A 13,355-nucleotide genomic window follows, 5' to 3' on the forward strand; every position below is an offset into this window, starting at 1 on the left:
GAAGTATACTTACTTGGGTGACATCAATTACATTGGTTATTGCAGTCACAGTGTTGTGCTTTGCATTGTTAGCTAGAAAGGTGTTGATAACACACCAGTATTTTGGCTACTGCTGAGCAGTGCTGGCATAGCCACCAGCACCATCTCTCAACATTCCTTCCCCCTGGGAAGGATCCTGGGAGGGGACACAAGCAGGCCAGCTGACCCAAACTAATCAAAGGGATATTCCATACCATATGATGTCAGCTCAGGTATAAAAGCTAAGGAAAGGAGGAGGAAGGGGGGACATTCATTGCTTGCAGTGTCTGCCTCCCGAGAAGCTGCTATGTGTGCTGAAGCCCTGCTTCCCAGGAAGTGGTCAGACATTGCTGCTGATGGGAAGAATAGAATAAACCTTGTGATTTTCCTCTTTGCTTGTGCACATGCAAACTTTCACAAAATTTTGCTTAGTAAACTGCCTTACCTTAACCCATGAGTGTTTTTCATCCTATTCTCTCTCCCCTGTCTGGCTGGGAAGGGGAGTGATAGAGCGGCTTGGTGGGCACCTGGCATCCAGCCAACATCAACCCATCACAACAATACATGAACTTATCTATATAAGATGTCTTAGCAATTATGGAGAAACTGTAGGGGAGTGCAGGGAAAGATGGAAACAAAACAGGCACTTGGTCTATGGACAGTGGTCATTCCAGAGCTGGATGACAGATACTCTAATGTGTACTCTAAAGAACTCTTGGTTCTTTGTCTTGCTCTGTCAAGCTTTAAGCAATATGTTTTGTAGTATTCAAGTAGTCGCACTTTTTACTATGCTAGAGCAAGTTTTGCTCCTTTCACACTCCTCTGTTCTGACCCAAGCTCAGAGTCTGTCTGAAATTGTCTGGAGTACTGAAGCACCGCATACCCTTTTCTTAGCTGATGGAAGTGTACAGGCTATAAACAGAGCAGTGAAACCTCTGTTGGCTGGAGTCTTCCTCTGTAAGAACTATAGGCTTGAGGATTCATCTGACAAAACCCTTCAATTGAATTGGGGGCTGCATTGGTTCAGGCAGAAATTGCTGCCTGTTATAAAAACTGACACTGGTTTTTTAGGGCCTTATTTCCAGTCAACGAATAATCATTTAATAGGCATATCATAATTGCTTCTTATAAGCCTTCATGATATTTTCTTTGGGAAATTTGTAAACAGTTGATTTTTATGTCTCTTTAGCAAATTTCATTATGAAAATATACCACTTTCTGTATGGGCAAGGAGGTAGATGACCTTTCACTGTCAGGCACATGTAAAGGGCTTTGATCATAGCACTTGGATTTAGAGCAACCTCCTCAGTATTATTCTGCATGGCAGCATTGATTGTTGGTGAGATGTTCCTATGAATGGGCTTTCTCTATACTCAGAGTAGTAACTGAATGTTGTTTTTTCTGTTAATATCACTTGAAATGTGTAAAGCTTGCTGCTATGCCTCCTGCAGCAATGGTGACTGCCTGGAGGTAGCTTGTGTCACACTGCTTCTGAGACTTGTAGCAGAACCTCAGATGCTGATGTCAGACTTGCTATTAAGTGTCATGTGCCTGGCAGGACCTTAGCATGCCCACCGCATTGCACTGAAGACAGTGTTTGAGCTCTTAATTCAAGCAGATCGTCTTGGATTTTTTGGGTGTTGGGTTGTTTTTTTTTTTCTTCCTCCTCTGTTACAGGGCATCTGATCTTTTGTACGTGTTAATGGAAACAAAGCCCGTTTGGTGAGAGAAGAGTTCAAGTCTGTAACATGCACTTTAGTTACCCAGCCCCTTTGCTGTGGTTCAGATGTCTGTGCCAGGCTTTCTTAGTAAGTGTTTCTGCAAATTGTATTAAAATCACCAACACCAAGCAGTATTCATTCTTAAGCTCTGGAGAGTATTTCAAGTGTGTGAACTGTGGCATGAGTAGCTATGGGTGAATACTGCCTAGGAAAAGTTTGCTGTACTTATCACCCCTGGAAATGGGACCACATGTGTCTCAAGGAGGTTCTGTTTTCTTAATCATGATTATCCTGAAGGTGAAGTTCATCTCAAGAGTTGTCATTCTAAAGGGAGGGTTGGAGGTGCTTTAGATGGCTGACTGTGAAAATGCAGAGCTGTGTTCAGCTGCACATTGCCAGCACACATATGTGTTTCAAGGACATAACTGCTCTGCTTCAACTACTGACAAACTTTTCCTCTTCAGGGATTATTCAGTAAAGTAAAACTTGACTTTATGAAATGTTTTTGAGACACAGGGAAAATGGCAACAGCGGAAGTGATTGTGCAAAAATTACATATGAAGGAATGGAGGAAGTATGCTGGAAAACTACTACTGAGTTCTCAGTGCACTTTTTGCTGCTTTTCATTTGAGTGTTATTAAAATAACTAAGTAATACTTAAGTAATATGGTAGTAGGTTTAAGTATGTGAATGACAACAACTTTTTCCAAATTATATAGTGATTACTTTGAGAAAAATCTCTGTGCTGGCCTAAAAAGAGTGGGGCCAGACTCTTTCAGCTGTACTGATGTGTATCCAAACTCATTTGTTTAACAGGATTTGGTACTGTTTCTCCCGACTTGCCCAGTGGTATAACTTGAAGCTTGACTTACACAAATTAGGTTGCAGGTATAGAGGAGATGTCTCTTCTAATGTTTGCACACCTGTTTAAATGTTAAATTTGTTTGGTTAAGCAAGGTTTGCATAGTTAACAGCTGTTGCTTCAGGAAACACCAGTTTGTTGTTTGGTTTCCTCCATTGTTCCCCTCACCCTCCCTGCCACAGCCTGTTCTGTGAACTGCAGACCTCCTATTCTTGGATTTGGGAACCAGCCACTTTGAAAACAAGATGGCTCTGATTGGGGCTAGCCTGTGCAGATATTTATCTTTAGTGACCAAAACTCTGGTATGAGTGAGCTGATTGATTTTTTTTTTTTTTTTTTAGCTATTCACTTGTAGATTTTAATTTTCCTGAGCTTTGATTATTCTGAAGTCATCTACAATGCATCTATCTGTTGGGAGGGAGCACAAAGCTTTTTTTATATTATTTTTAAGAATTGTATTTGTCCTTTTAAGTACTGTTCTTCAGAGCCAAATCAATTGAATGCTCCTGCCCAGCTTAGACTATTAGCTTTTGGTAAGAAGTTTTCTTTTTGAATAATATGTACCTGCGTTTTATACATAGACATGGTTACTGTATGGTAACAGCGGAATGTACCCATCTGTAATTATAATGGTATATATTTTCTGTAGTCATCTGTCGTGTTACTTAAGCAACAGAAAACATAGAGTGACGTAGGATGTACAGAACTTTAAAAAGAGCCTTATTGTGTTGGCATTAACACAACTGTTAGAGTAAGAATTGTGTTTGGACCAGCTAACCGTGAAGTTGGTAAGTGGTAGAATGTTCTTAATAAACGTTGCAGCTTGGTTGCAGTCAGAAAAATTTTTCCTTTAGTTTAGTCACAGCAATCGGATATCCAGAGGAATACTCTTCTGATATAATATCTGGAATGCTTGATTTTTTTTCATTAGTACTGCTTGGGCCGTTCACTTTTACGTCTAAACTGTTAACTTGATTAACCCATATTTTTAAGTCACAAGGTAATTCTGAGATGTGTTTAATTATGTCCTGTATTAAAGGAAGGTTATTACACATGAGACAAAAAATACTTACAGTTGGAATAAATTAATGAGTACTTCAAGGAAGTAATGTCATTTATATAACTGGACCATGTTACATGCTTTAAGCCTGGATACATGATTTCACTCAATTGGCTTAGTTAATAGGATCTATGTTGAAGTCCAGCCACCTGAAATTTCTGTAAAATATCACACTGAGTATTTGCTTATATGTATAATACATGATTCTGCTGAGTGGTTGTAGCAATACGAAGTCTGTAGGCTGTAGTGATAGAAATGCTGTCATGTTTCCTTTTATAAGACATCCAGTTAAAGTAATACCTGATTTTCATGAAGTACAGTAGGGATTTGTAGGTGCTTGAAGAAAAAACTAAGTGATAGATGCATCTTAACTGTTTGTTTTTTAGTTGATCTTGATTTTCTTTTCACTTGCCCCACTGATTCTGCTTGTATCTCATTACTGCTTGATTTTGGAAGATGCAGCAGTGTCTCATTAGATGTCTTGGAGTTGGGGATGGGAAAGATAAGAGGAAAAGGAAAATGGTTAAAGAAAATGTTATCTCGGAGAATGTAGTTCTCTAAGCTCGTACATACAAAGGTAAGAGAACCCCACTAAACTTAGCTGCTTGTGGGTTGTAGTAAGAGTTTTATGCATAGCAATCCATTGTGAAAGGCAGATCCTGTAGCTAAAGCATTTGATTATACTAGTCCTTCATGACTTCTGAATAGTAATGCTGTGGATGTTGGTTGACCTGGAAGGTTTATTGGTGGTAGAGAAAGGACCAGGCATAATGGAAAGGTGCTCTTGGCATTTCTAGGAAGCCTCAGTAAAACAGCAACTGGGAAACAATTTCTCTTTTTTTCTTGAAGAGAGTAACTTAATGATCCTTGTTCCTTGGAAACAAAAGACTTCTTTAAAAACCAAAACCAAACACAAACAAAAAAACCCCAAAAACCCCAAATCTGAAACCAAGACAACCAAACAAAATAATACCTCAAAACTCCCGTCACTGATTGTCTGGCCTTTGCAAGGCATATGGAGCTGCAAGTGCTCAGTTGTTAAAACTCCAACTCATGCTGATGCCCAGTAGTTAGGGTGGGGGAATGTTCAGTACTAATTGGATGGGGAAAAGTAGGGTACAGTTGTGCTTTCTACTCTAAAAATATTTTTTTCCTTGTGTAATGGAATGCTATGTGCTACTGGATAGAGTTGGTCACTTGCACAGCTCAGACAGGTTCTGCAGTATAGTGAGTTTCCTTGCACTGTCTCGAAAAGGTGTGTAGATAAATGGGTTCTAAGTAATGTGTTCAGAGAGTGAGGACTTCGCAAGATCAAGAATCTTAATCTCTTTTAGGTTTGTTTTGGTAACTTGGCAGCATGGGTGGCTTACTTTAATTTGAAAATGGAATGGTTAAATCATCATCATGTCGTCTTGGAGACTTTTTTTCTGAAGTTGTATTCATGCCCATTGTGGATTTGATGTGAAGAGTACAAGAAATTACGTAGATGACATAGATGATTAAGTCTAGTGTAGTATGTTTTTGTTTTAAGGTAGAAGAAATAATAGTTATGTTTTAGTGTTACATATATATGTTTGTTACAATATTTATATATGTAAAATATAGGGGAAAAAAGCCAGAAAAAATTAATCTGAAAAAGTGAGTATTGTTCTGAAGGATTATTTGTAACTGAGTGTAGAGTGGTTCTGAACTAGGAAGTGAGGCATTTTAAAAATGGCACTGTGGAGTTTCTCTCGTATTTGACTTTGTCTCCTCCAACACTTAAATTCCATGTTTTGATGAAGGGTAAGTACCTGATCAAGTGCTTGTAACTGAGGTGAATGATTGCCTGTTCATGGTGCTGAAGTTTGTATAGATTGTAAATTCTCTGTTAGTTCATCTGATAATAGAGGTACTAGTGATGAAAGCGGAACTGTCAGCCTCTTGGGTCTGTGATAGCTCTTTTGTTTGGTACAGCTCTTTATCATAACAGAAACAACTTATTTCCTCTGTGTTCTAAATATGCCTTTACCTTGTTATCTTTGAATTACTTTCTAACGCTGGCTTTTAGAAGACTACTTCCAGCTTTTTAGTCATGATCTGTGATATTCTGATGAAGTACTAAGATGAAAATTTTCTAACCTGCAGCACAGCCAAGTACAGTGTGGTGACATTTCTACCTCGATTCCTGTATGAGCAGATAAGAAAAGCTGCAAATGCATTCTTCCTCTTCATTGCCTTATTGCAGGTATTGTTTTATTGCTTTGTCTTGTTTATAAATTGAAATAGTAAGGCAATACAAGTTATTTCAGTTATTATTCTTAACTGCAAATAAATTCTTAAACATATTTTAATAGTCATATTAATTAGGTATGTGTTAGGTAATTGAAATTGGAAGACAATTTAGATACTCTTTTTGAAGTAAAGTCAAGCTCCTTTTTTTCTTATGAAGTAAAAATAAGTATTGTCATAAAACATGGAACTATTGACCATAGTGAGAAAAGAATGTGAATTCTTGTGAAACTGCTGTTTAGATAGTTCGGGTTATCCCTGCTTCCATGTGAATTGCATCATTTGAATGCTTTTCTTGTGAAGAGAAGAGAAATAGAATAAAAGGCAGGTTACAGCAACTGTATCTTGTAATTTTATGGTATCGTTTCTTCAAACCTACTGAGACCTTAGGCTAGTTTGCCCACTGAAATTGGGTGGCAGTCAGGAACAAATCAGAAAGCTCTGTGTTCTCTCTTCTGAGAGCTTTACAGAAAATTCTAATTTACTGGAAATTAATTTTACATACAAATATAAAATGGGTATCTCTTTTCCCTCTGTTCACAGCAAATTCCAGATGTCTCTCCAACAGGAAGGTATACCACCTTGGTGCCATTGCTATTTATTTTAACAGTTGCTGGCATCAAAGAAATCATAGAAGACTACGTGAGTATGGCTATGGGGAAGGCTGTGCTAATGTTTCAAAAAAAAAAGCTATAAAATGCCATAAGAATTTCTGTAGCCCACTGAGATAAATATTTTCATTACACATGATGAAAAAGAAAACAGTAGAAATCAGGATGCTTGTTTTTACCTCTTCATATTTGCTTATTCATGCTTTTATTAGAAGGACAGTGAGTGTGCGATGCTGGAGTCCTGACAAATACGTAGCCTTTTTAGATGGTCTGGAAAATGCGGGCAGGGAGGAAGCAAGCAACCTGAGCACAGAGCATCCTGTTTTGGGGAAAATCTGCACTAACATGCTTGGATACCATTTATCAGAAAAAGGTCTTTCTGCTTGCGAAGTATTGATGAATAAAATTATTTAGGTATCAGTCTAAACAACAGCACATAGAATGTGTAGTTCAACTGCTATCTAAATATAGTGCTCCTTATTGTTCCTTTTTTCTTCCAAAAAACTGGTTTGAGACATACTTTTTTGCCATTTTTTTTGGCAAGTCCGGTTTGAGCCTGACTTCCAACGTGGGTACTCTCAGTTTGAAGTTACATTACACTCCTTTATAAGCCACGTAGACATGGATGATCTGTGTGGCTTAAAAAAAAAAACCCCAACAACAAAAAAACAAAACCAAAAGCAAACCAATAACAAAAATATAAAGGCAGAAATGACCCAATGTATCATCTTGCAGTTTGTCTTGTTTTAGCTCTAATGGTTTTGGAATTTGTAATGAAGTGTAATGAGGTGTAATAAATGTTTTGTTTCCTTGCAGAAAAGGCATAAGGCAGACAGTGCAGTGAATAAAAAGAAAACAATAGGTAAGACTAAACACTCTTTAAATACTTAAAGTGCAAATAGTGAATACTTACTTTTGAACAATTCTGTTGTTTTAACAGTGCTGATGGTGGGAAATGCATGTCTTGTGGACTTGGTAGTTACCTGTATTTTAGGATATGTTAGGATTTTACTTTGCAGAATATTTTAGGCTGATCATTGTCTGACACTTAAGGGTGAGGCATTGGGGGGATTATTAGAATTTATAAGTTCATGTAATGTCAAGGTTGTCCAAAGGTATATAGTTCTCAGGTCCTCTGAGAAAATCAAGCAATTTTCTTCTCTGCCAGACTCCATCCTTCCCCCCCACCCAAAAAAAACAAAGCCAACAACCCTTTGAAACACTACGAGTTGGTGTCAAAAGAATTTTAAGTCATTTTTGTAAGTGCTACTGTCCATAAAACATAAGAAGTCTGGGAATTTTGTAGCTTTGCTTTCCTGAAGTGTCACTGAAATAAATTTTAACACTGATATCTACTGAATGCCTGTAAGTATCCCTAATGTATTAACACTCATTGGCACTCTGTACCTGAAGACATCACTTTGATTTTCTTCATCTCCCTTAACCGAAAACCTGTACAGAAAATAGGTAGAGCTTATCAATGGCCACCCTGTGGTCGGCCCATGCCATAGGGCAGGTCCATGTTCCCACGTTGGACAGCTGCTCTTCTCTTCCTTTGTGCAGATCTGCGGGTGAAACAGGAACACAGGGATTTGAACTCTGAGTAGAGCCCCTTCCTCCCAAACACATATACCTGAAGTATCAAAAAGATAGAGGAACACATGGGGAAGTGAACAAGCTGCTAGCTCTATGCTTCAGATAGTCCTGCAAACATTATGCCTGTTACTCGAAGTGAATTTGATGCTTGAAAATTTGGGTTGATCATTAAGTTTGTATCTTCATCAAAAAGCATTGCTTTACCAGTTCTCTGAGGTAATTTCTCTAAAAGAGTCTCTACGAGAATTTTCAAGTGCTGTATACACTTGAAACTTGTTTCAAACACTGTATTTATTAGTCATTGCAAATTGACAATTAAGTTCGTGTAGCATAACAGGCCTTGTTATAGGTAATAAGAAAGATGGTCCTTTCTAAGGTTAGAGAGCCAGTTGTAATTCATTTGTAGCTAGAGAACACCTGATAACAAACGCTTCAAGGAAAGTTTATCACAGTTACTGTGGAGAGACAACCTTAAAGAAAACAAAGTATTCTAATGGAGCTAAGCTGAACTAAGCATTTGAAAAATTACTTTAGTTCAGGTTTTATTTTTTACATTTGAATACTCAAAATAAATTTTCCATCTGATACTTAAAACCATATCCTTGTACTTCTTAAGAGGAAGGCTAAAGAGCTCATCCTCAAAACGTGTATTATCAGAATGAAAAGCTAATTTAGGTTCAGAGTGGGATTAAGATGAATTAAATTTAGGTTCTCTGTGTGCCTTTAGGTTCCTCTTATAGCTGAGTGATATCAATGCATTCAGTACAGAGAGCAGTTGAGCTCACTGAGAAGTAGACACCTGCTCTCTGCTTGGCTGTGTCCTGAGCTCCGCTGCCTGTAAAGGCCAGTTGCTTATTTCAGCAGCATTTATGTAGGATTTTCATTTATCTTCATGTTTGGTTTTTTAGAGCAGTGGTGTATCTTCAAAAGGCCTTTGCTGTATTAAATTTACCATGGAAAACATTGGTTTGCTTTGCAGAGTGGCTTTGGTATGTAGGAATTAAATTTGCTTCGGAGCAAACTAAACTGAAAGTTCTGCTCTAGGTGAGCACTGTAAGTTTCCATTAGGAGATGGAGCCTGTTAGGCTCTGAGCCAGTGTTTCATATCTTTGGTGGCTTCATGCGTTTGTATATGGAGATGATGTTGAATCAAACCAGACTAGTTGTAATCCAGATGAAGCCCCTGAGCAGCACATTGCATAGATGTAGAGGGCTCAGTAATAACCGTTCTGATGTATTGGTCCTCCTATTGTCAAATAACAGAACTAAGTCATGAGCATTTAATGCTATATGGGGTGCACTTAAGTAGTAGACACACACAGGGCTAGCAAACTGTGGCACAGGTCTGATGGGAGATGCTTGCCCTTCAGGAGCCACACTTGAAATGGCCCTACATGTCTAGGTGTGAGTGACAGCATTAAGTCCTAGATCTGGAACACCAGTACACTGGGTTTTAGTCTTAGAAAGTCTTAGATAGAAGGTTTATATTGAAATTATTTTTGAGTTGGAACAGTCTTTTTAGGTACTTGTCCTTCATTATTTTAACCAGGTACCTTTTGACAATGAATAATTTATCAATTTTATCCTGTAAGTATTCTAGAGCAGACCTGTCCTTTTCTGTCCTTTGGAGTTAAGCACAGTAGAAAGTGCAAAATTGCAACCCAAAAATTTAAATATGAACTTCAACAGCTGGGATTTTCCTTCTGCTGAATTTGGTCATTTGTTTTCAGCAGGGCTTTGAGCCTGCTTGACGTTTAAGATTCAGCCTTACATGGGCAATTGGTAATGGTAGTGAAGGTGGATGTGTCAGAGCCAAAATATTATGAATAAAATGCCAGAAATAACATAAGAAGCGAAAATTCTGTGGTAAATCATTCACAGATGCTTCCTAATACTTGTTGACAGTGGGCAGTAATGCCCTTTGTTTTAAGGAAGGTCACTTCCCACAAGAAACAATGCTGCCCGTCTGCAGGTTAGTGTGAAATGATGCCAAGAAGAAATCAGGCCGCCAACTGTTGTCTAGAAGGGGATAAAAATTATATAAATATGATGGGTAGATTCTTCCTCGTTCTTGAATTCATGTGCCTACAGCTGTAGACAAAAGTATTGTCTCTGCTTCTGAAAAGTACAGTTCTGATCTGTATGTTAGTTCCTGTTCTGGTCGGTGTTTGCTACTGCTGATATAGTTGTTTTGAAATTTGTCTGAATTGTGGCCATTTATTCTATAATATAACTTTAAACTTTCTTTCCAGTTCTAAGAAATGGGATGTGGCAGAACATTATGTGGAAAGAGGTAAATAAAACCTGGGGATGGGAGGGAATAAAAGTAGCTGTTGAAGAATTACTCTTGCCAAAATGAATTCAGAGGCTTAGAATTAATGTGCAGGATGTGAGAGTTCTCTGTCTCTTGGGATGGGGCTGGCGGGAGGGATCCATTCTGTTGCAGTAGTCAAAATCGCCCTGAGCAAGTCACCTGAGTACACATCTTTAAAACCTAATACTATGTTACAGTCAAATGCTAATGAACCATTGTGGTTTTGCTTGTGTAGTTAATATGTAAACTGTAAAGAGTATTTTGTTTGTAGTCAACATCTAGAAGAGTAACTTTCACTGCAATACTGTACCTCCCCTGCAAATCTAAGAGTCTTGCTTTGCTGCCTGTGCTAAAAGGTTCCCAGATTTTGAGACTAATTAGTAAACTGCTTGTTCAAATAAGGAACACAAGCTCTGCTGCTACTGAGGCACTTGGGACCCATGTTCTGTGAAGCCCTCTGCAGGGATCTGGTGAGCTTTGTCTTTAGGACTTGGAAGTTGCTGAAATGCCTTAGGATATATTGATCTAATTGTGGCTCTTAATGCCTTTTAAAGGATAAAATTAGCCCTCTTAGCTAACAGTTGAGGAGAACGTGCCCCCTGTTAAAACCTCTGGGAAATGACATCAGTCTCAAGACACTTAAAAGCAATCCTGCTGAAGTGTTAGGCTATAGTAGAAACTAAAGATTGCCAGGGCTTGTGGTGGCTTGTGTTGGTTCCTGTTCATGCAGTTCCATGTCCTATTTTTGTAGAAAAGATGGTAAATTTATCTTAAAGCTAAGCCTGGAATCTGTTTTCTTTTAAATAGCATTGAGCACTTCCTGAATCGACCTGTGACTGTATCTGCATATTGTCCAGGCCTGCATTTATTGTTAGGGAATAACAGTTCTGTGCTAACAACTTTGATCACTTTAAGGCAGACTTCTGATGGGTTTTTTTTGTGCTGAAATTGATAGGAAATTTATTTTCAGCGGGATCAGAGTAAAACTAATGAATCTGCTTGTTCAAACATGCCATCTGTTTCAATTTGTAAAAATTAATGTCTTAGAAGTATTTTAAGCCCATTTCAGACTTGCAGCAGTGCATTGGCACCAAGCAGCCTGATGCTCATCAGGCAAACCTGTTTTACTGTTTTGAGAGTGCTACTTGATTCTTTTTAGAATGAAAGTTCCATCCATGTGACTAATTAAAGGTGGTGTAAAGTCTTGGGCCTTCAGTATTCTAGAGTTCTGAACTCTGCATATGTCATGTAACTATGTCAGGGAAGAACTGGATTATGTTATATATCTGTAGAGATGATACTACTTGCTGGTGGCTAGTACAAGCAGTGCATCTATGGAGAATTAAGGGTAAATGATAGTGAGAATTGGATGGGTAAGTAATATAGAGTATGAGTAGAAGAAACTCTTGATACTTGAGGTGAAGTTTAAAGATGGATTTTTTTTTTTCCCTAGTGATGAAGTTTTCAGTATGTTAAATAAGACTAAAGAAAAACCCTTAAATTTGGATAATGGCAGAATTAAAGAAAAAACTAAGTTTTATTAAATATAAGCCACAGAAGTTAACAATTGCAGTGAAAAGTACTCTGACTTTCAGAAGCACTGTCTCTAGCTGTTCTGTGCATGATGCTGTTCTTCTGACTGGGTGAAAGAAAATAACAAACTAACATTCCAGACAAGCAAACTGTTTGTTTTTCTTTTCCATGCTACTGTACTCCTGACCACAGGTAGCAGTAGGCGATATTGTGAAGGTCACCAATGGGCAACATCTTCCAGCAGACATGATCATTATATCTACCAGGTATCCAGAATGGGTGTGGAAATGATGTGTCTGATGAACTGAGGTGCAGAGGACTTAAGTCTCTGTATTTGTTATTAATAAAACCAGACATCAGATGGCACTAATTCTACTCCACATCTAAAATGAAATTTCAGCAATGTCAAAACACTGCTTTACTAGGCAATGATTCATGTATCATTGTAGATAGGCTCTTCAAAAAGAAGGCTTCTTCAAGACTTCACTTTGTGAATTACAGGTACCTAATACTATGTATTGATGAGTTTGTTGGAAGACTGAAGGTCCTTTACACAAGCTTCATGCAGTCGTTGGCTCTATGGCCTTCTGAGAATCCCTCCACTTAATTAAGAAAGCTTAAATTTCCTTCCAGTTAATTCCACTGAGTGTTCAGCATATTTTCCTTCCCCCCAGGAATGCTTTCTCTTTAAATTATAAATCTAAAAGGCTAGTGTTGTTGGCATCAAATAACAAAATAGCTTTTTGACTTATTTACCCCTTGTCTTGGATACAACGCACATATGGCCAATCTCTGACATGGTAGCAAATAGTAGCCTGTTGAGTCCTGCTTGGTTTAGTTTGAAGTATGGGACAACTTTTCATTCAGATATGCTGACAAATGAAGCTTGGTCTTAGAATATCCTGAATTGGAAGGCACTCACAAGAATCATAGAAATCCAAGTCCTGGATAGGACACACCAAGAATCACACCATGTGACTGAGAGCATTGTTCAAATGCTTCTTGAACTCTGGCAGGGCTGGTGCTGTGGCCACTTCCCTGGGAAGCCTGTTCCAGTGTCCAGTCACCCTCTTTAGTGGGTGAAGAATGTTTCTGTAATAGCTAACCTAAATCTTCCCTGACACAGATTCATGCTTTTGCCTTGGGTCCTGTCATTGGTCACTAGGGAGAAGAGATCAGTGCCTGCCCCTCTGCTTCCTCTTGTGGGGAAGTTGTAGACCACAGTGAGGTCTCCCTTCAATCTTTTTCTCTCCAGGCTGAGCAAGCTAAGTGTCCTCAGCTGCTCCTCATACAGCTTCCCCTCAAGGCCCTTCACCATCTTTGTTGCCCTCCTTTGAACACTCTCTAATATCTTTATATCTTTCTTATC

At 38.5% G+C, this 13,355-nt stretch overlaps 1 protein-coding gene across 6 annotated transcripts in view; it reads left to right on the forward strand.

Annotated features, from left to right (window-relative positions):
- ATP8A2 (ATPase phospholipid transporting 8A2) overlaps window positions 1-13,355 on the forward strand; it is a 325,416-nt gene that overhangs the window by 40,515 nt on the left and 271,546 nt on the right. For all 6 annotated transcript variants that reach the window (XM_017831596.1, XM_017831595.1, XM_017831597.1 and 3 more), the window contains 5 exons: window positions 5,789-5,888; window positions 6,476-6,574; window positions 7,360-7,405; window positions 10,392-10,432; window positions 12,179-12,252. In XM_017831596.1, coding sequence (XP_017687085.1) covers window positions 5,789-5,888; window positions 6,476-6,574; window positions 7,360-7,405; window positions 10,392-10,432; window positions 12,179-12,252 — 360 coding nt within the window. The remainder of the gene's footprint in view (window positions 1-5,788; window positions 5,889-6,475; window positions 6,575-7,359; window positions 7,406-10,391; window positions 10,433-12,178; window positions 12,253-13,355) is intronic.

Source organism: Lepidothrix coronata, unplaced genomic scaffold (genome assembly GCF_001604755.1).
Source record: "Lepidothrix coronata isolate B3197 unplaced genomic scaffold, Lepidothrix_coronata-1.0 Scaffold193, whole genome shotgun sequence".
In the NCBI taxonomy this organism is placed as follows: domain Eukaryota; kingdom Metazoa; phylum Chordata; class Aves; order Passeriformes; family Pipridae; genus Lepidothrix; species Lepidothrix coronata.